We start from the raw sequence: 24244 nt of genomic DNA on the forward strand, positions 1-24244 counted from the left end.
TTATTTTACTTTGAATACATGTAGACTACTACAAAGTGATACCTGCTCACCATTTAAGCCAGTTATATTACAATATTATGAAAATACTCTTATGGTTAGAAGATTTCAAACAAGCACAGGGAATGTCCCATAGGTATCAGAGTGGAAAGATCAAATGTGATGTTTATGAATATTCTTTGTAGGCTGTATAGAACTACACAAATTTTAATAACTTATCTAGATTTGTTTTCTGAATTTTTCACTGTCAATAGACTTACTTGTATAAAGACTTACAGGTATGTCAAAATCCCTAGCCAATTTCTCACACAGAAGCGAAGAAAAATGAAACATGGTTCATGCCATATTCTCTAGAGTTTAATTTGTTTCCCAATAGCACAATAAATACCCAATAGTTTGTCACTCACTGAAAAGCAAGACCCATTAGCCCACCAGAATGATACATTAAGATTAACACTGTTAGCTCACACTGAGATTTAGTGGGTTTTTTTTTTTAAAGATTTATTTATTTGACAGAGAGATACACAGCGAGAGAGGGAACACAAGCAGGGGGAGTGGGAGAGGGAGAAGCAGGTTTCCCTCTGAGCAGGGAGCCCGATAAGGGGCTCGATCCCAGGACCCCGGGATCATGACCTGAGCCGAAGGCAGATGCTTAACGACTGAGCCACCCAGGCGCCCTGATTTAGTGGATTAATTGGAGAAAATAGAAGCAAAAAACAGCGTAAAACCGTAAGAGAAACACTTGATGGAAGGGGGAAAAAATGAAGGCTCTCATATATAAATTAAAATGTTAAGGTCATACTAAGGTCATATGTGCTTGCTCACATAAAGACATATGTGTTTGTGACTTTTAACTTGAGGGAAATTAATTTTTACACTGTAGAAAAATCTAGGGCCAAACTACTTCTATCCTTGTATATTTTGCTATTATCACCTATTGATCTGCACAGGTAACTGCACAGATTTCACAGGTCACTCATGCCCAGAGGGAGGCCACTATGTACAGGAGCTGATCACAGGGGACAGAAGACCAACCTAAAGTAGCTAAGGACTATGAGTATTTTAGTCACCCCTTGCCTCCTTTATAACATCTAGACACATTTTTGTGGCTTATGATCTTATCTGAGACTCCCCCCCAGGTGAGCGCAGGGCAAATTTACAGCCATCACCACACACAGCTCCAATTTATTATATGACTATAAGTTAATATATGAGTAGGGGTCTGTGACTACACTCATATGTCCCGTCATTTTCTAAAAAGTTTTCCTTATTATAGTCAGTATCTAGTTAACTGAAAGAATCTTGAGAAGATATCAAAACAAAAACATTTTCAAAAATATGATAAAGGGACTACAGCTGGTGTGATGTCACTGGGATCTCTGAAAAGCCATCGTACTAAAACCCAGCTAGATGCTGAGCACAGCATGTGACTTTAATTCACTGGTGGGCTCACAGGAAGTAAGGGAAATCTTTTAGGTCTCCAACTCTGGTTAAAATATGACCCCAAAACTGGATCATAGACCTGTGAGCAAAAACAAATGGACAAAGCTGATCGAGGCAAATATCTATACCGTTGCTGTAGGAGTTTAAGTCTTGGAACTTGGAGAAGGTGGGAACAGTGAAATTCAGAATCCTAATGAGCCAGAACCCTAAGTACTAACAAAAGTTAACTGGTAGGAATGTAACAATATTGGACAAAAGAGATTTGAGAATAAAAGTCATTACATGTAATTAATTGCTTAAGGATGAAACTTTCAATTTGCTAGTAGCTATCTTAATTCTGAACTTGAACATATCTAGTAAAGCCTTTTACACAGAGTAAACTTTACATATCTAGTAAAGTTTTTACATAGAGTAAAAACTAATAGCACTCTAGGGAGAAACTGACAAAACCACATGGCTGTGGGAGCTATCAATGCCCCTCTCTCAGTGACTGAGATGGAGCAAAGGAGAAACTGGGCTAGCAGGTGGTAGAGGGAGGAGGAGAAGCAAGGGGAAAGGGCTGCAGATCTGTGGACCTCTATAAGAATTTGGGATTGCTTATTTTGAATAGGTGGGAGCCACTGGGAAGTTCTGAGAGGGCTGAAATGAACTGACTTGCATTTTACAAGCACTGCTGTGGCCACGTTACTGAAAATGCCCTATCCTTGATGCACTGCTTCCCTTAGCTTCTAAAACAACACAGGAGCTGGATTCCCTCCCACCTCACTGATTGCTCTTTCTCATACTCTTCTGCTGGTTCATTTTCTACTCTTTGATTTCTTGATATTAGATTCCCTTAGGGCTCAGTTCTTAACAGGTTTTTTTCTGTCTATACTTCCTTAATTTCTTTAGTCTCAGAGCTTCCAACATCCTTCTATATACCAATGATTTTGAATATTTATCTCCAGCCTATATATATTTATCTCCAGCCTGTGTCCTGAGCTCCTGTCTCTTATCTCTTACTGCCTACACCACATGTCCGCTTCGACGTGAAAAAGTCTCATACTTATCATGCCCCAAACTGAATTCCTGATCTTTCCCCAAACCTGCTTCACTGTCTCTCCATCTCAACTGATGGAAACCCCATTCTTCCAACTGCTTAGTTGAAAAAACACAGTGTCATGTATCACTCTCCTTTTCTTTCACAATCAATATCTAATGCCAAAAATTGCTCTGCCTTGAAAATATTCAGAATCTGACCATTTCTCACCATCTCTACAATTACCATCCTGGTCAAGCCACCCTATGTGGATTATTGAGACTGGTTCCCTGGCTTCTACCCTCTATTACTAACCCAGTCTCTATTCTCACATAACGGACAGAGTGATACCATCATTCCTCTGGTAAAAAAGTAGGTGGGAAAAGACAGTTATAATTTGACAGTGAAAATCAACGGTGCCAAAAGCACAATTAAGGAAAGTACGGAGGCGCAAAGAAACAATACTGGGGAAAAATAGGGGCTTAGCTACAGGCATGGAAAAGATTGCCAAAGAATATTTTAAAATATTTTGAACAATTTAAATATTTGAACAATAATTTTGAAAACTTAGTCAAATGGACAATGTCCCAGGAAGTATGAATCTGCCTACTGACCCAATTAAAATTCTGAAAGCCTGAATATTTTTAATCATTTTTAGGGGCTGGGAATACAACAGAAAGAAAACAGACAATAATTCTTTTCCTTATGGAGTTGGTACTACCGTACAGGAAATCAAGCAGTAAATGAGATACATAATGAAAATAGCAGTTGAGATGCAGATAAATGCCAAAGGAAAAAATCAAACAGGAAAAAGGGAAAGGGAGTTGTAATTTCAAAGGGGTGGCCAAGAAAGTATTGACTAAGAGGTGACTTTTCAGTAAAGGCCCAAAGGAAATGAGGAAGAACATACTGAGACTAATCAATGGGAGAATGTTTCAGGCCAAGGACAGAGAACATTCCAGAACAATGGCAAGGGCAAAGGGGTTGACATGGGAATGTGCTTGCCTGTTTGATATCATCTTTTCAGTGAGGTTTCATTGACAACCCTAGTTAAAATTGCACCACCCCTAATACTCTCCGGCCTTTGACTTTCTAACCTAATATATAATTTATTTTATTTATTACCTAGTTACATTTATTATTTCTTATCTACCTCTTCCCATTAGAAGGCAAATTACATGCTGTAGGAATTTTTTCCTACACTGAGTGTCTGTTTTTCTTATGAGTGCATCACAAATGCCTAGAACATCACTTTGCACATAGAGAGTATGCAGTGAATATTTGTGGAAAGACCAGGAAAGATTAGAAAGCATAGCCAGAGGAGTAGAAAGAAAATGAGAAAACCAAATGAAGAAAGTAGCTCAAGGATGAGGAAATAACTATGTGAAATGCTTTTGATAGGCAAGGTAGGATGCGGACTGAGAACTGACCACTGAGTGAGGAAGAAGGAGGACTCTTAGGAACCTGACATGAACAGCATGGCAAGAGCAGCTCAGCTGGAATGGGTTCTCAAAAGAATTGGAGAAGAGCATTCTGGAACCAAAATGAGCACAGATAACTTTCAAGGAGCTTCACTGAAAAAGGAAGGAGGGAAAATGGACAGTAGCGAGAGGGGAGGGGAGGGTTAAGAAAGACAGGTTTTATTTTTAAAATTTTATTTGTTCTTTTTAAAGGAGTCTTTAAGAGGAGATGATTAACAGCATATACTTTATGTGGGTGGGCAAAAATCCAGCAGAGAGGGGGGAAAAAAAAGGCAAGAACTACAGGAACTGTTTCCCGGAGAAGAGCAGGGAGGATGGGATCTCATACACACATGGAGGAGCTGGTCCCAGGTTGGAGCACAGATGGTTCATCCCTAGTAACAGAAGTGAAGACTGAGTGTTCAGGCACAGATGCATGTAGGTGGGTTGATGTGGTCGTGGGAGCTTGCGGAAATTCTTTTTTGATTGCTTCTATTTTCTCAGAGAAATAGGAAGCAGTGTCATCAGCTGAGAGTAAGGATATGGGAGGAGGTGTGGAGGATTTGAAGAGACAAGGTATGGCATAGTTGTCCCCAAAATAAAGAGGCGATGGAGATGAGGCGAAAGGAAACGCCTTTGGAGTGCCAGGCAGCACTGGGGACCCAGCTGGGTTAGTCATCGTGCCTGGGGGTGTGTTTCTCTGCAACCACACTCAGCTGCATATGCGTGGGCGGGGACCAGGCAGAAAGTGGACTCTAACCGGAGCTGTGTTTTAACCAGCCCCACAGGGCAAAGGAAACTGGGTCAAGACAATTAATGTGTGTACAAGTGGTGACCTTTACTGATTCAGCATTGAATTTAAGTAGAAGGCCAAGGGAAAGGATGACATGAAGAGGGTGAGAGGCAGTAAAATCATGGATTATAGGGCACAGAGTTCATGCAATTTGGAGTTAGGGCAGAATTGGTTGGACAGTGAGATAGGTGCTTGAAAAAGAGGTTGTGGAGGGGTTTCAGTTACTGGTGATGACAAGTTCTAGACTATGCCTATGCCTTGAAAGGCTAGAATAGGGTGTAGGATGGAATCCCTGGAAGACAGGAGATCAAGAAACCAACAGGCCAGGTTATTGGCAGGATTATCTATGGGTTACTGAAGTTATTAAGAATTATGGCATGCATTGTCATGCAGGAAATAAAATCTTCAAAACAGGAGAGGAAGTGATCTAGGTAGGGTTGATAACTACAATAAGGATGGGGAGTAGGTGGTACAGTTTGATGGCTATTTTCATGATTCCTTACGACTGAAAGCCTTACTTGGCTAAAGCAATACTACTAATAAAATTTAGTAAGTTTAATTACTCTACATGTGTTACATGGAATAGCTTTGTGGGCATGGTTTAAGTTTAGTGTTTAAAACAATCTGGATTAGGGATGCCTGGGTGGCTTAGCCAGTTAAGCATCTGCCTTCGGCTCAGGTCATGATCCCAAGGTCCTGGGATCCAGTCCTGCATGGGGCTCCCTGCTCAGCGGGAAGCCTGCTTCTCCCTCTGCCTGCCGCTCCCCCTGCTTGTGCTCTCTCGCTCTCTGACAAATAAATAAATAAAATCTTTTAAAAATATAAATAAATAAAACAATCTGGATTATCAGCTATGTGACCTTGGGCAAGGCACTCAACCTCTCTCTGCCTAAAGTTTATTCATTTGCAAAATAAGGATAATAATACCTGTTCTCACATCCTACATGTCAAGTGCTTAGCAAAACTACGTACTTAAGACAGAAATATGGTTAAATACTCAATTATAGTTAGCTATGACTCTATTTGTTACCTTCCTAGATAACTAAGCATAAGAGTATCTGGAAAATAGAAAAGGTAGTAAAGGTGTATCTTGCTTTTCAGAATAATATGACCCTACATACATGCAATTAAAAAAATAACTTTGGTAGAACCATTTATAAAATAACCTCTTTGCAAAAAAAAAATATTTTAAAAATTATCTGAATTGAGTTTTCAAACACTGATTATGTATTAAGTAATGAAGAATTGTCCTGTGGTATATTAAAAAAAAAAAAGGCGTGAGTAATTCATAAAGCCAAAAATTCTAGATCTTGAGAGCATATCTAAGTTTTCATGGCAAAAGCCATCATTACTTATAGACTGGGATAGAAAGATAATGTTCTAAAATATTCTTGCTTAGGTGTTGATGAGTCCTATATTGTGTTCTTTTCAATGTATATATTGCATTTCCAAGTGAGCCCAATATACCAGCACAAAGTAGTGATACCAAAGTGATGGGCTGATTTTTCTGCTATTGAAGGGGTCTAGACTTTTACTTATCTCAACAATGATTCAAATTTCTCCCATCATCAAAGCTGACCTTTTTATAGGCACCTAACAAATACATTTTAAATGAGTGAGAATTGATTTTATAACTGACAATGACATTGTTATATGACTCTACTACTTTAAGTGCCTGTGACCAGACCTAGTACAAGTTCCTCCCTCAGTAAAAAGATCATTCTGGAGATCTGTTGAACCTAGTCTTTGCCCTTACCTGCCTCTGCTTACTTGCTGTTGCCTCTTCACTACATTCCCCAGCTTGCTCTTTAGTCCTTTCTGATTTTTAGTCTCAGATAAGCATCTCCTCCAACTCTTCCCACTCCCCTTTTCTCTACTCCATTTCATTTCTGGTTTTTATGGTTGTTTATTGCACTTTGGCAAAGGGATGGTTCTTGCTGCATACTTGGTGGTTGGCACAGGGTTTCTCGCTCAAGGGAGCCAGAAGGGTCATGAGGAGCCTGGAGTCATATAATCACTGAGAGACAGCACGTGCGCATCCAACTTAAAACTCATTCCTTAGCAGCGGTTGCTGCAGCCTAGAGTGTGCAGCGAATTAACATTTCTGCTAAATCTTATCACCTAGTAAACAGCACAGCTAATGTTGTAGGGCATTTTCTCTAAGGTGGAGCATTCAAATCAGACTTAAGTATGTTATTCCAACAACAAACCCATGTTGTGTCTCAAACTTATAGATTGGAAGCACCTTCACCAGTTTCCCTGGTGCATAAAGCTGGCACACAGTAGGTCCTCAGTGTGTATTTGCTGAATTAACACATTTAACCCACAATCGATACACACTCTACATTTGATTTTAAAGCCTAAGGTGACTTCTTTTGTACGAAATATTCATGTCAGTTAAACATCATTTCAGTTGTTACACGATGTGTTACATAGTATTTATGATGAGTTGCTAATATTTAAAGTGGTATCATTTGTGTAACACTGTTTCAGCATTTCCCCCTATTTTTATTTTTATTTATTTATTTTTAAAGATTTTATTTATTTATTTGAGACAGAGAGAATGAGAGAGAGAGAGAGCACATGAGAGTGGGGAGGGTCAGAGGGAGAAGCAGGCTCCCCGCCGAGCAGGGAGCCCGATGCGGGACTTGATCCCGGGACTCCAGGATCATGACCTGAGCCGAAGGCAGTCGCTTAACCAACTGAGCCACCCAGGCGCCCTCCCCCTATTTTTAATATCCTGGGAATCTCAACATGGACATAGCCTAGGCTTTTCTGATGCTAAGAAGCCTTTACCCTGTTCAGTTCCAGAAAAACTCTTGCGATCTGATCTCTCATCTTCCATCTTCATAGACAGAACAGACTAGCAGGCCTGGATTTTATGTGTGTGTATCTCCACCCATGGAACAGATCCCAGATGGTGTTCTTGCCTGAGAAGCAGATGCTAAGGAGTTTTCTGTGTGTTTTGTGCATGTTGGTGGTGGTGGGAAAGGGAGAGGCTAAGAGATAATCAGCAAAACTTCAAGTGTCTGGAGGTACTGATTATAACTGAAGAAGGGCCGAGCATAAACACAGGAAGGGCCCTGACTAATTGTGTAGGCACATGGAATCTTCTTGTGTCCCTCTTGTTTGGCGCTTGAGTCTGGGTTGAGTCAGTTGAGTTGAGAGGGCCAGGAGCTGAAACTGCTTTGAACCTCTACATTTCCAGTTCTAAAAATAAGGTCCCAGAGGGGCGTGAGACAAAACCGGTCATGAATTTGCTTTATAATCTGGTCTAGAATATATAACAGTCTATTTCCCTGAAGCAGTGTTAAAAATGTTAATATTTCGGCAGAAAATATATATGAGCTATAAATTGCCCATACGTGGTCATCTCTGCTTGTCTGTTTTCCACATATATAGTAATCCCCACCGTGACACAGTAAATGCGGTACACAAATTCAATTGCACAAAATGCAGGATTGAGTTTAATGTGATGTTGATGAAAAACAGCATTTTTGGTTAGGTCTGTACTATCACAGAACACAAAGAGGAAGGATGTTAGAATTTATACTAAGCACAATTGACTTTGCAGTAAGCTGAAAAATTAATAAATAACTGAAAAGTCATCAAGGTCTAATCCCACCCCTTCCTAAAATCACCACTCTCCCTCAACACCTGCCCCGTCACAGCACAGGACATAAGACCTTGGCAACTTGGCTTGCCTTCCTTTGAGAATGGAGACAGGACTGAGGTCTGAAGCCAATGGCCAATCACATTATTATATAAATGTGTATGGTCTGTGGGCTTACCTTTTGAAAAATAACATATAGCAAGAGCAATAACAAAGATAACCACAGATGAAAAAATACTACGGAGCTATTGGAAAATACCTCAGAAAATAAATCTACTGGGACCGTCAGTCACAGGCATGGGTGAGTGTAGTGTGACATGTCTGAAACGGTATGAGTGATGCCTGAGGGACCCATGTCCGTGGAAGGTCTAAACAGCCACATCCCCAGACCGCACTGGGACTGTCATGCCAGAAGATTTCCCCACCAGGATTTTTACCTTGTGTTGCTCGCGTTTCCGTTGTATTGTGTTGGCCGTTTCCTCATGGACCTGCTGAATGGTAATTTCCTCTCTCAGGGCCACCTCTGCTCTGTATAACCAGGCACCTATGGTGCCCAGAGGTGCAGGGAGAGATTTATCAAGCTGTATATGCCAATCAAAGAGCTGGAATACAAAAGTAGAAAAACATAATTATCTTTAATACAGAAGACAATTCCTAAAACTCCCCCAAATGATTTCTAAAAGCCTACATAAGGGTTTAAGTTAATAATTTCAGGTTAACTTAATAAATATCAAGGAAGAAAATATCTGTGTTCTGAATTTGATACTTTGAGAATGAGGAGGAAATTATAGTTACAAGCAAATTTTGAGGAGACTCAAAACACACCTTAGACATGGAAGGACATTATTGAGAGCTTAAACAGTTTTCTTCTTATAGGAAGAGCATAAAGCCCCCTCTGATTTTCAATTTCGGGGCTTTTGCTGAAAGGGAAGGGACTGGGTTTGCTAAGATGCTCAAGGATCCAGATGTTATACAATAGCTGATGTGTATCCTTTAAAACCTCCCACATGAGAACAGGTCCAGAAAAATCAGGGTCATCCAGTCATCTCCAGAGGAAGTACAATATTCAGGATTCTTTCTATGATAGTACAATTTCTAACTATTTCTTCATTTCTACCACTTTATCCAATTCTTAAGCAGTGTTTCCTGACTTATTGGAACATCAGGTGGGATAGGTTGAGGTGCTTGGAACTAACCTATTCTCTGGTAGAGTTTGTGGGGAAAAGATTAGATTATAAAAATGAAGATAATACGGTTAAGGTCAAGGCAAATATTCCCATTAGTGACAGAAGTTTCAGAGGCTTTGAAATCTTGGCCTTTAAGTTTGCTGAGTATTAATATGAAAGTTACTGTGCAGTTTTCTTTCAGGTTCATGAAGGACCTAAGATTTGCTGAAATTAAAGACTGTTAAAAATGAATGTGAATATAGGAGGATGACCAACTGTTGATGAAACCTGGTTATAAACTTTAGAGAAATTGCTGAGGCTCCATTCTTGGATGAGTCATCTCTTCTAAATGATCCAGAATTGAGCCTTTCAGGATTTCAATCCATCATCTACTCAACAGGGAAACTACGTATAGGGCAGGCAAAAGCAGAAGAGTTGTTAAGCCAAGTACTTCCACTAACTTAAAGGAAAACTCCCACAGGTAAGCCTTTCCTTCCTCAGAAAAGAGGCTGTAGGACCAGATGAAAACTCACTGTGTAGAAAAACATGATGGAAAATGTTCTTGACTAAATGATGTCAATGTTAATGAAATTAATCATGGGAGAACTTACCCTGGAGGACACTCTGTCCCAGGATTGTTTTACCAACGCTTGGTCAAGTGACAGTTTACCGTTTCTATGTACTGGTTGTATTAAATGTTCAATCTGTTTCCTTTTTATTTCATATTGAACTCTGAAGTGCTTGAATGACTAAAAAAGGAAAAAGAGCAACAACATGGAAATGAGTCAAAAACAGCAAACGCGGGCGCCTGGGTGGTAGCCTGCTTCTCCCTCTGCCTCTCTCTCTGTCTCTCATGAATAAATAAAAATAAAAAAAAAAATCTAAAAAAACCAAAAAACAAGAAAAAACCCAGCAAACGCAAAGGAAACCACATTTCCTAAATAACAATCCTTTATATTGGGAAAACGCTCAATATATGTTGTTGGTAATAATGATGACAGTCCCATGATACTGAAAGCAACTACCGTTCTTCAAGCCCTGATGATGAGCTTGGTCCCTTGCTAACTGCTCTCTACACTTCATTCCTCTGGCTTTCTCCATAACCCTACAACATCGATGTGACCTATTTTTATTACAATAGGAAGCCCAGAGGTAACTTGGCAAGAACAAGTAGTAGAGGCAGGACTAAAACCTAAGATTTCTCATTTCTAGTTAAATAATCTATGTCCCAGTCCATGCTCTCAAGAAATATATAGTCAATACTAATACAAACCTATGCTAATCATCAAAATAGTTGCTTTACTTCAAAATACTAGATAATTTAGGTTAGAAATTATATATATCTAAATAATACTGATTTAAAGATATCTAAATTTGTGTTTAAGTAAGTCGGGTAAAGAGGTTTACTTAAGGGACCTCAATTATATAATACTTTGCTTTAACTTTATGGCATTAAAATATTAATTATTGTATCATTTCTTTTATCATTGTATGTTCTAACATAAATTTGTAATATGTAGACTTAACCCTAAGTCTAATACTAACCTTAAAAATTAGTGATTTTAATTAAAGTTCTACATTTTATATTAAATTAACACATCCTAAAATAAGACTCCAAGTCCAAATTGAATTGAAAATACCACTAAAATGTGCAATTACGTTAAAGAACACGAGAATGTCCCTACAAACACATCTGAAAGAATTTGTCAAACAAACATGTAAGTTCACATGAAGACCACTGGGGGGAGATGGTGAGTAAATATTTTACCACAACTTTTATCTTCCATTGCCTCTAACTTAACGTAATTTAAAAATACCAAAACATAAATTTGACCTTCAATTTTGTTCCATAGAATTCTATGCATGAAAAAAAAAAAAACAGAAAAATGAACTATTGACTGATAGGTAGAAACAGAAAATGCTGATTATGTAAGAAACACACAGATGAGGAAAATGTTTCCTATGTTCAGATTTCAGATGGTCCCTAAATTTTTTTTAAGAGACAGCTGATTATCTTTGGCCTGAAAGGAGTGTTTGTGTTTCATACTTTTCTAATCCTTTGTCTTCCCTTTATACAATAACATTTGTACAACAGGTAACTTCATAATTTGGACTTGATTTTTTTATAATTTATGCCCAAACTAAAACTCACCAATGGTCTAATAAGTATATTCACTCTGTTCTTGTATTTCTATTCTCAATTTACTGGCTTAATCATTTTTTTTTAATGAAGCTCATCCAGAAAATTATATTTTTGAGAAAAAAAATATTACATTGAGTTTCAAAGCAAATAACATATAACATGTTCAACAAATATAATATTGATGGCACCATTCATCTAAATTCAGGCACACTTTATAGATATTGTTACATAAAATCCACACACTAATGCCAACAGATAAATCCTTTATCATCTGCCATGTTGAGTGTCCTATCATTGCCCCCTTTTATGTAGCAAAACTGACTAAATTATAATGTAGACCAGGACATATTATAGTTTGGCCACTAAAATGCAATGCTATTTTAAATAGGAGGAAAACGTCAATGCTGCATATAATAAATCACAATTTAATGGGAAAACCTGTTATAAGATTTTATGTCTGAGAAGTGAAAATTGAAAGCCGAAATCCAAGTAACAGCAGGATAAGGAAACTGGGGGAACTAGCAGAAACAACCTTGGTGACCTCAATTTGAGAACAACAGTGTCGAACCGGACAGGTCGCAATAGAAACTGATCCCATTAATGAGCCCACTCCAAATAGTCATGTCGCAAGCCTTTGTTAGATGTGGCTTATTCTATAGTAGTTTTCTCTTTGGCACTGAAGTCATTTTTTAGTGGAATTTTTTGTTATGTGACAACTATAAGATCATGAGCTGTAGAAAAAGAATGACTAGATGTTTGTCCTTGGGGTCATCTATAAGACTCTGAGTTCCAGATAAGTCATGAAGCCTCGGAGCTCAACATACAGGATGGACACACACAATTGAAAACTACTAATTCCACCTCTCGGTATATATACCCAAAGGAAATAAACAAGATACTGAGGAGATATCTGCACTCCCTTGTTGACTGCAGCATTGTTCACAATAGCCAAGATATGGAAACAACCTAAGTGCCCATTAATGGATGAATGATAAAGGAGATGTGATAGAGAGATCTATAAATATAGTGATAAAGAAGGACATCCTGCTATTTGTGACAACACAGATGGACCTTGAGGACATTATGCTAAGTGAGATAAGGCAGACAGAAAAAGACAAATACTATATGACACCACTTTTATGTGAAAAAAGCCAAATTCATAAAAACAAAGAAAATGGTGGTTACCAAGGGATGGGAGGTGAAGGCGGGGAGATATGAAAGATGTTATTTAAGTGTACGAACTTGCAACGAGAAGTAAATGAGTCCTAGAGTGAATATAGATAATAATATTGTATTATATTCATCAAACTTGCTAAAAGACTAGAATTTAATCATCCCAACCATAAAAAAGAAATACTTATGCAATGTGATAGAGGTGCTAATTATCTCTATAATGGCAATCATATTACAATATATAAATGTCTTGAATTTTTTAAAACTACCTATTTACACAGAAATACAATTATTAAATTACATGCAAACTTAAGATAACACATATTATTTCTTTAAAGATTTTTCTCATTAATATCATTTGAAAGATAAACATAGATTCAATGACATATATTACTATTACTCATAAAAAGGATTTTAAGAAACTGAAATCTTTTTTCATACATTACCTGATATTTATCTTGCAAATTTGATCCTGTCATCTGTGCCCTTGTCAAATCTCTTTCAAATTGTTCTATCCAAACTTTTGTTTCCTTCAAAATTAGCCTGTCTTCTCTCTAGAAACCAGAAGATATTACAATTTTATTAGTAACTATGCATTGACTTAATTGCTGATTAATAACTGGTTGATTCTAGAATGCACTGAATATTTAATAAGTTCCAATTGTCTCTGAAAAACTTCTCTCTCTCCTCTCCCTCACCTCTTTTGGAGAGTAAGAGAAAAGTTAATTCTAGAAAAATAGCTTAATTATCTTGCTAAATACTGAAATGACCTACCTCCATTTTTTTTCTCAAGAAACAGTAATTTAATTAAGAAAATGTGCTCAAGAGGAAATATCCTAAATACAAAAGTACTCAGAAAGAACAATGGCTGGAATAGGACTGAAAACATAGGCCGGGGGGTGCTTCTTAACCCAAGGTCATTTGTACCCCAGAGGACCATTTTGGATGAGAAAAATTTTGACTGAATCCAAGGAGTTACAGTCACAGTAACACTGTGGGCTAGTATTATTTAAAAATGCTATTCAGTATTATAAGCTCCACGATGACAGAAAATATTTTGTTCAATATGGTATTACTAGACCCTGGTAACACAGCACCTATAAATATTTACCAAAATATTTCCTGAATGAATGCATCCAGGTACCACTCACATTATCAAACATGAAAAAAAAAGATTTATATCATTGTTTCCACAAATAATAACAAGCCATTCTAGCATTGATTTAGTGAAAAATATCTTAATTTTTCACAAGATTTCTTATCTGTTAAGAACGTCAAAGTAACCAAAAACACATTTAACATGGTTCTTGGCACTTACAAATAGCTTCCGGCTACAGCATCTCACTTGACCACAGCCCTGTGACACAGATGAAGTGACTGATGACAAGTTAAGTGGCAGAGGAGACAGAGTGCTGGCCATGGAGGCGGGCAAGACTGGTTCCAAATTCTGGTTCTGACAAGTATCAGCTCTGTGACTTTGGACACATTTTTTTTTTTCCCCTCCTCTCTACTGCTGTGCCTTCATCTGAGTCGACCTCACACACCACTTCCCCAGTTTGGGGGAAAATTCAGGATGACCTGTGCAGCACACCTAGCATCGAGGCTGTCACGATACATGCCTTCTCCTTCTTTCCACTCTTGCAAAAGCAATCCTATCCTGCCTGAGAACATCTTCCCCTGGATAACACCTTCTTCAGAAACCAGCTCAGACACAACCTCTCTAGAAGGCTTTTTCTGACCCAGAAGTCTCGTTGGTGGTCCCTCTTCTGTGCCAGTGGTTCTCACACAGGAGTGTGCGTTAGAATCACCTGGAGGGCTTCTGAAAACAAATTGCTGGGCACCACCTTCAGTCTTCCTTGGCTCAGGATGTCTAGGGTAGCAGACGAGAATTTGTATTTCTAAGAAGCTTCCAGGTGAATCTAACGTTGCTGGTCTAGGGACCACATTTTGAGAACACTTCTCTGATCCTGTAACAACCTGAGCTCAAATATTCGCTGAAAAAGCACTATTTTGTATTGTCCACTTAATTGTCTCTTCCCTTCCACCCATAGTACAAGCACCTTATGTCTCTTATTTTTCTCTAGCCTAACACAGTGTCTGGCACCCAGTCTCACTCAATATATAATGGTAGAATAAATGATTGGTAATATAGGTAAGTAGAGAAAGAAATGGAACAGGAGTCCGAAACTCCAAAGCTTTAGCCTTTCCTAAGATGGCTCCTCTGAATGAACAGATAAACGTGACCAAGGCACATGGTTTATTGGTTGACCATCATGCCCATAAAAGCACCAATGGCACATTCTTACGAGCTCAGAAGAACTAAGTGCTCTTGGTTTATCTCCAAGGTATCAGAAGCCAATGTGACTACTAAGTGGGGGGAAGATCATCGAAGTGAGCATAGGACCTCACTATGAGCCTCCAAGGACCTGCTTCTCACCAGTTGAAATTATTTCACAAAGTCATCTGAGAGAAAGAATTATGTTCTTAAAATAACCTCATTAGAGTTCATCTAGTAAATGACTTTTCTATTGGTGGGGCAGTGTCAGGCAAATTGCAATAAGGTAAGAAGCATGTAGCTATTTACACACTCAACATTCTCCTTTTAAGAGGAGATATTGTCCAAACAATATTTAGATTCCTGGAGCCCATTTAGTCTAGTGGTTTTTCTTCAACTGTTAACTTTTATATGCATTCAAAGACCTGGGGGTTTATTTGCCTATAAAACACCACCTAAATTCCAGGCAGTTAAATGGCCAGTATTCTCATGACTTTTTCTTTCTCTCTATTTCAATCAAACATACACACAGGCATCTTTATATGTTCTGTAGTAGGTTTATGTGTACATCAACTCATGATTCATGGAGCATGAAATAAAAATTAATTTAATATTTGATATAAAATTAGTTACTTCTAATTGTTATTACAGTGTTGGCATGAAGTCTACTTTGTTGATAGATCCTTAACCTCAAGCCTAGATGGAACATAAAGAAAGACAGAAAAAGTATGGGACAACCTGAAATTGGGAAAGAACTCATAATCATTAATTCCACAAGTATATCTGAGCACTTACCATGTCGTGAACTTTACTAAATAAACTATATGACCAAATACTGAGCAGAAGAGATGTGATAAAACTCAGGAGACTAGCTAAATGAATACTTAGCTTTTTTCAAATAATAATTTCCTGCTTAATATGTTAACATATAAAAATAAATCTTTAGCTTTGTTTATTTCTCATGTCACATACAAAGAAACCATAGTTATATTTTTCCTTTTATTAGTGCTATTAAGTGTTATTAAAAAGAAATTAATTGATGCTATCTTATAATTAAAGATTAGTCCATGTGAGTGGCTTAGACTATAACTAATATTCAATAACACTTACATGTTATTTATTCTATTAGGAAGGAAAAGGAAATAACAAAATTAATGCATTAAAAGAAATGTGTATATAAAGACATATACATGCAAAGGAATGGCTATAAGCTATGGAACGTAGGATGTTTGAAAGAGGTCACTGATTCAAGATTATTTAAATCTTACCTTAAAATTTTGGATAGAATTTGCAAAAGATGGAAAACCTGGAAGTATTTCCTAACAATATGAAAAGATAATATATAGAAAAATAATATAAATCAGGGACAAAACTTACACAGGAAACAAGAAAAAAAACAATGGAGAGGCATCTGTCCATAAATAAATAGATGATAATTTTATGGGCATAGTTACTTTAAGAGATTTTCATAACTTTTGAAGGCATCAAAATGTTCAAATCCAATAAAGCAATGTAGTATTCTAGCATGTGATGTTTTGTTTTAATTTTTGGCAATATTTACATTTTACAAATATTTATAGCTTGAAATATTAACCATTTTAAATGGTGAACTATGTAGAGAAGAGGTATATTCATTCATTTCTTTTCTCTTAAATACACTCATAAGATGCATCTCTGTACCCCTATACCAATTAAGATGGCGCTGTGCTTCTCAAAGCAGTCCGTAGTAGTTGTTGCAATGGGAGAAGGAATGAGTGAACAAACAACTGAAAGTTTAATAGCTCACAGAGATGAACTAATAGGCGTATTTTATTTATTTATGATTGAGTGCTAATTATTCAAGAACACCTTTAGGGAAAAACTTGATCAGCTTTATTGGTTGGAGTAAGAAAGCATAGCAATGTCTATTTCCAATGAGAAAATCAGATTTAAAAATCCTATCTATAAAGTATCTAATTTAAATAAACTCATAAAGAGGATACAGCATTCAAATTCACCGAAAAATGGAAGCCTGGGAGACACGGTGATGCCAAGCTTTTTAAAAGTGAATTAAAGGAACTATTTCCTAAGACTTGATTAGACAAATACTAAGTATTTTGAGGTGATGGCATCAATAGCCCTAATGTGTATAATCTATAAAGTCTTAAAGTTTCACCAGATAAAATTAGGTGGCCATATAGCTGCACTAAGCAAATGAAAAATATATAAAATACATAAAATTCCTTTTTCTTATTGAAAATATTCATTTTAGATGCATATGCCCTCCATTACAAATGCCACACTAAAAAGGGGTATTTTAGATGCATATGCCCTCCATTACAAATACCAGCTTATAATATATTTTCCTCAAAATTAATTTTTAAAATAACCCTGAAGAAATCATATGTACTCTCTTTTCAGGAAGGGATAGAGGGAACTTTTTAAAAAAAATCAGAATTTATTTTCTAGATAATGAAATTAATTAATCTCTTAATAATAAAGCCTCTGTAGTAAAGCCTATTAACAAGCTTATGTCAGGAATGTGTGTCTTTCAAATCTTGAGGAGTTTTGGCATTCGATTCTTGCTCATGAGTATTAACAAAAGCACCTTCTTTTGTTTCTCAGACACTGCCAATCACAAGAGTTTACTCATCTGGGGAGACGATTAATGTCAGAGAAATTAAAACAGTACAAACTCAGAAACTTGATCAGAAATAAATCCAATTGGGTAACAGAAGGACTTTTGATATGAAAATCAGATGAAAGCTGACTTTCTCTAAGCTGTATGGGGTAAGTCTAATATGCTTTCTAAGAGAGTTTCTTATTCACACAGCAACATCTACATCCAATTATATTCTCAAAACCCAGAAAACCCTGAATGACACTGAAGCACATGCATCTGTCTATGCTAGGATTTGTACAGAAAGTCTGGTTTTGTCTCCTGCAGTGCTTCTTAGAAACATTTACTTTGCTAACTATGGGTAAGTTACTCTGGTGATCAACATTTGCTCCTGAATCCTGTCAAGGAACAAAACAGCTTTCCTGAAATGATAGTTTTAAAAAAAACGAACATAGTTCTATCAAATGCCAAATTAACTTCATCCAAGCAACCTAGGAAACACCAGTTACCATTGTTTTGCTTACTTTTTTATGAAGTCACAGATTTCTATTAGTGCAATACCTTCACCTATTTGAAAATCTGGGGTTATGAGCCCGTGGCCTTTTCCTTTTTTAGACCTGTTTCTAAATCTGTTTGGAAACCATACCAAGTTTTTTGTTGTTTTTCTTGTTTCTCTTCATTATACTCTCAAACTGCTTTGAAAACTCTAGTTGAGACCTGACCAATGAAGTCAGATGGTTTTTTAACACATCTTGAAAATTCCATTTATTTCTCTCTCTCTCTCTCTCATTTTGCCTTATAATTAATTTTAAATTCAGTAGTAAATCTACTTTATAATTAAAAAATAATAATAATACTTAAAAAAATTAGAAGAATGGTAATATCCATTGTTAAAGTCTGGGAAAATAGGGGCGCCTGGGTGGCTCAGTCTTAAGTGTCTGTCTTTGGTCAGGTCATGATCTCAGGGTCCTGGGATCGAGCCCCACATTGGGCTCTCTGCTCAACGGGAAGCCTGCTTCTCCCTCTGCCACTGCCCCTGCTTGTGTTCCCTCTCTTGCCATGTCTCTCTATGTCAAATAAATAAATAAATAAATAAATAAAATCTTAAAAAAAATTAAAGTCTGGGAAAATAGGCATTCTGGTGTGCTGGCTGGAGTGTAAAATGGGACAAACTTTCTACAGGAAAATTAAAAAAAATTTTCAAAAAGCATTAAAAATCTATATGCACTTTAGCCTAGAAATTCCAATTTGAAGAAAGAATCATAAAACAATGTTTTATTACAGAATTGTTCATAGAAGCACTTTTTATAATGGCAAAAATTCAGAAATTTTCAACAATTAAGACTGGATAAATTATTGTATATCTATATGATGTCCTGGAAAGAATGGTATAGGAATGTTTTTATGTTAACAGAAAAAAAAAAGATGAAATTGTATGTGTACTATAATTCTGTTTTTGTTAAAATATTATATGTGTCTACATACATATAGACAAATGTTGGAAACATACACCAACATATTAATTTTTTTCTAGGATAGGGTCTCTCTAAAAGATCAAGTACAGATCATTTTCTTTTTCCTTTTTTTCACTTTTTCTCTTTTGTGACAATGAACATATGTCACGGGGCAGTATGAAAAACATAAATGTTATTTAAACTATTGAGAGGCTGAAAAAAACCTAATCACAGTGAATATCAGGGCTTTTACAAGTTTGCCTTACTTCCATATGTTTGTTGTGAGTAGTGCCTTATATAATAAATCTGAAAGTCAAAAATAGATTTTCTCAGATTGAACAGAATATGGGGACTCAAGCTCTAAAGGCACAAATGACATGATGAATATGAAATTACTTCAATCCTCAAATTACTAAATGAATCTCCCAACATGTCTATCTTTCCTCAGTTTTAATTCATCAGTGTTATATGTCCAGCCTTTATCATTAATAATGCTTTCTCTCACATATCCAACATACACATCAGAAAAATCTTTCCCTGTAATCTCCTCCCCAGTTGGTGATACCTATTCTTTACTCAGTTGCTCCCTTTTTGAAATGCATTCCAAAAATAAAATAAAATAAAATAAAATAAAATAAAATAAAATAAAATAAAGCATTCAAATTTAATTTTTAGAAAGCACCATGCTTAAACATCTAAGTCACTACCACTAAGTGAGCTATCAGTGCTTGAAGAAAAAAATACTTACATCATTCTCTTGCCCATCAGTGCCTGTATTGTGGATGTCAGGGTAATGGTTCAGAAACTGGGCTACATAGGTCATAACAGACTTCTCATCTGGTTTATCCACATCAACATCTGGAACAACCAAAACCAAATATGAACAGTTTAATTAGCCTTCTTTATATTTTAATAACACAAACTTTGAAATCTAGCTAATATACCAAAAGACACTGTCCTCAATGCAAAAGAATAGAATTAATATTTCAAGATGGTGAGGGAGGGCAAACCAATTTAGTTTGGATGATACATGATGGGAATGTTACGACGCAGAAAGACGACACATTTTAACTACGAACCTTTAGGAAAGTAATACATGTTTCATTTAAATAATATCAACAGTAATTCACCAGAAATCTGAGACACTTTATGGTTATTCAGACATTCTTTGTTGTTAATAAAACATAAATACTATGTAAATTTCAGAACTGGGGTGAGCGGGTAGTAAAAAATGCTTACAGGTGTGGCACAGAATGACGTGCCCATAGAGCTTGTATACTGTATCTGGACAAATATAGGTAAGTTCCCTCTTGCCCCACAAGTTTTATTTTAGAAAAGAGGGAGATGCCTTATGTTCAATTCCTTGGATAGCCTCTCCCTTGTGCATGATTCTCTCTAAATTACTACACTTTGAACAGTCAAGTACTCTGAGGAAAACACAGAGCCTGAAAAGATATTTTTAAGTGTATAGATGCTTACTAATAAAACCAATAAAAATCAAGCAAAGATGTTTATACAAATTTAATCATTATAGAAATATAAGGGGTAAGACTGCAACATACAAAGAGTTGAATGTTTTAAATCACCTTTTAACTATCCCTTTTAAAGGCAATGAAAATGTGATTACATTTGGAGTTTACAGATATCTAACAAAACAAACAAAAGCCATGGAAACCAAAATATAAACTGCCCTAATATTTTGTAATGTGCCTTGTGATTTGAGATATAATTTCTACAGACTATCAATGCAGGATTGAAAAAGTGCTACAGTTCAAAAGACTTCAAAGGAAACAGTGATCATGTATTCTGGAATGCACTGGATGACTCAAAGGTGATTGTAGAAATGACAAGATCACTGATGTGGAAGATGCACGTGAAGAACAAGTAAAACTTTCATGAGATGTGAAAGTGGAAAAAAACATTTAACATAATTTAATACAGTAATACAGCATTTAAATATATGTGTAACTAAATCATAAACTAATTGTTGTAATACATATTGATCTATTTAATCTGTATTCCTAAAAGTTTATACATCCTGGTTTGCTAAATAACTTTTTTAAAATTTCTTTTTTAAAATTTATTTATTTTTATATTTTTAATTTTTTTAATTAAAAAAGTTTAAGATCAGTAACTTTTTGAGGGGGGAGTTCATACTAGGAAAACAAAATATCACCTTATATCTGGGCTAGCCTTGCATCTGGGCAACCTCAGTTCTATCATCAAAGGGAACACTAAGCTTCTCTAGTCTAGTGGATATGAAAGAATCATTTATACTCTCTTGCTGTCCTACTCTAAAAAAAATTGAGGGCTGGGATGTGTGTGTGGCTTTCTCCTTGAGCTGAACATTATTGACTTGTGTGTGTGTGTGTATGTGTGTGTACACAGAAATAAGGTGGAAAGCCCTTGGCTATCCTGGTGAATCTGTGGGGACCCCCAGCAGGATCCTAAAGTGGCAAGAGATCTCCATTCTGCTCTCATCTCAGGAAAGCCAACCAGGGACTTGTAGGTATCTGTAACTTACTCCTGGAGGCACAAGTGTCTCCATTTAAACACTGTTTTAGAGTTAGACATGCTCATTCTGAAATTTCATCTTTAAAAAGAACTTGCTTTCATTGTATTTACTTTGCTTTTTTTTTTTTTATTGCAGGGGGAGGGGCAGAGGGAAAGGAAGAGAGAGAGAATCTTAACCAGGTTCCACACATAGCATGGAGCCTGACGTGGAGCTTGATCTCATGACCCTGGGATCATGACCTGAGCTGAAATCAAGAATTGGACGCTTAACCAACTGAGTCACCCAGGCACCCCTCTATTTACTCTTTTGCATTCATTAATAGAAATATCCATAACTGCCAACCCAAATAAGAAACTGCTGTGACATTTGGAATATTCACTTTTTAAAAAAGATTTATTTATTTGAGAGAGAGAGAGAAGGCGGAGGGGCAGAGGAGGAGGGAGAGGGAAAGAAGCAGACTCCCCGCTGAGTGCAAAGCTGGAAGCAGGGCTCAATCCCAGGATCCTGAGATCAAGACCTGAGCCAAAATCAAGTGTCAGATGCTTAGCCAATTGAGCTACCCAGACGCCCCTGGAAAATTCACTTTTAATCCTTTTATGTCAATATAACAAACAATTTATTCAGTTTACTAAAGTTTATTAAAGGCATCAAAATTATCTTTTGCAGGATTGAAAGAGCTTAATCCACTTCTATAATGTCTTAAAATTCACAGCCTTACCAAAAAGGTGCCAGACAACTTTAATGAAAAACAGTAGTCGACCATTTGTGTGGTTTTCCCAACTGATACTGGAACACTGGATGGTTATCAACATTGCTAAGTTTCTAGTGACTGACATTTTAAAGATATGATCTCCGATTATTAATGATCTCTTACTTCTTCCGATTCTTTGTTATATAAACAGAATAATTCTTTCATCCTGGACATTCCTCCTCCCCTTAATATGCACACTTCTAAAGCTGTCATTCCACCCTTACTATATGGAGTTACTACTCTTGGCTGACACCACCCACGTCAAAGTGCTGTTTGGAGCAACAGAACTATATTTTGCTCCCATATCTAGTGAATATTTTTCCAAAAGAAAATCAGTGCAGGAAGGTACTCTTTCTTCCTGTTTTTCTAAAGTTTTCTGGCCTCTGATAATGTTTCGGAAATCATCTGTAATCTCTGCCTTTAAGACATAGAAACTTACTGATTTGAAGTATTGTGCAAGAACCAACAATTACTCCATTTACCTTCAGGATCCAGTAGTCTTGGGATTCCTAGTTCTGTTTCAGCAATAGTGAAAGCCTCCTCCAGGTTTTCCCGGTTAGGTCTCCCTTTCACTCTCTCCAAGTCCACTAGTTCTGGTCGAATGGCATGGATGATGGAATGGAAGGCGACTCCACTTCTCCAGCTCCGCCCAAAGTCTTTTACTTCTATTCCCGTCTGCCTTAATGTGATAAAAAAAATAAAATAAAATAATGTCACATTCTGAATAGATAACATGCACTGTCCTCAAGGACTAATGCAAAATCCAGTCCTCAGCAATGACTCATGTGCAGTTATAGCAGTTAGCTGCTTGAAAAAATTAGGCAAAATAAAATTTTTAGAGGGTAACAAGATAAGCGGGAGAAGTTTTGGTTCCATACTTAAGAATCTTCTATATTAGACTTTTCAGTAATTGAGATATTCAATGTAAAGCACATTTTTAAAGGAAATTAATATAGAGAAAACATATCTGGCAAAATAAAAAGAGAAAATTATAAAAACACCAAAATTGATAGTAATTCATCAGTGTATATTTTTGAAGAAGTATCTAGCACATTTCCAATGACAATGATAAACAACGGTGTGTTGTACGTGCAGAGGTATTAACATACTAAGATAATATGGCTGAATTATATCAAATGCTTTGGAATGAACAAATGCAAATGGATGTGATCATATCTCTAAATCAGTCACACAGGAGCCTACACACCACATAAGTTCCGACAAGTTTCCATTTACCCCACTGATCAAACTATTTGATCAAATTGTTTTTTAAACTCTTGTTTTTGGAATTGCCTTGAGAGCAATGCCCTTGGTGGCAAATCTTTGTTCTTTTGTGGAGGACAGAATTAACTCAAAGCCAGTTACGATAATTAAGAATTCACTCAAGTTGGCAGTAATAGTTTGTTGTTGAAAATAAAAGTGATACAAGCTCACAATGAATTTTTTTTGACATGTAACTTATCAACTATATATAATGGCAGCTCTAAAAGGAAGTTGCAACGATGTCTTTGAACAACATCCCTTGGTTAAGTGTAGAGCCTTTGAAGGTGATCAATTAGGTGACATTCAATGGATGAATATCTTGGTAGTCTCCTTTTAAAGAAATTAGTCTCATTATAGTTCTTTCTAAATGAAGCAGAGGTAATATCACTCAATTCTCTTTTTTATTATATTCTCAAGATTTCCATGAACCATAAGGTATATTTGACTGATACACTGATTAATATACAAAGTTGGTAAGTGCCCTTAAATTTTATCTCTGCAAACTTAAGAGTCACTTTAAATCCTTTTCTACCAATGTACATTCAGCTTGCATAAATTGCCCAGTGCTGAAAATAGCATCA

The 24244-nt window shown here is 36.6% G+C and overlaps 1 protein-coding gene across 1 annotated transcript in view; it reads right to left on the reverse strand.

The window, feature by feature from the left end:
* The window catches only part of SYNE1 (spectrin repeat containing nuclear envelope protein 1), a 428272-nt gene that overhangs the window by 299234 nt on the left and 104794 nt on the right, over positions 1-24244 (reverse strand). The window contains exons 8-13 of the mRNA XM_034991032.1: positions 22883-23079; positions 19883-19992; positions 16350-16400; positions 13253-13360; positions 10102-10239; positions 8762-8926 (exon numbers count right to left, since the gene is read on the reverse strand). Coding sequence (XP_034846923.1) covers positions 8762-8926; positions 10102-10239; positions 13253-13360; positions 16350-16400; positions 19883-19992; positions 22883-23079 — 769 coding nt within the window. The remainder of the gene's footprint in view (positions 1-8761; positions 8927-10101; positions 10240-13252; positions 13361-16349; positions 16401-19882; positions 19993-22882; positions 23080-24244) is intronic.

Source organism: Mirounga leonina, unplaced genomic scaffold, assembly GCF_011800145.1.
Source record: "Mirounga leonina isolate KUSES-001 unplaced genomic scaffold, KU_Mleo_1.0 Mir_53, whole genome shotgun sequence".
NCBI lineage: Eukaryota > Metazoa > Chordata > Mammalia > Carnivora > Phocidae > Mirounga > Mirounga leonina.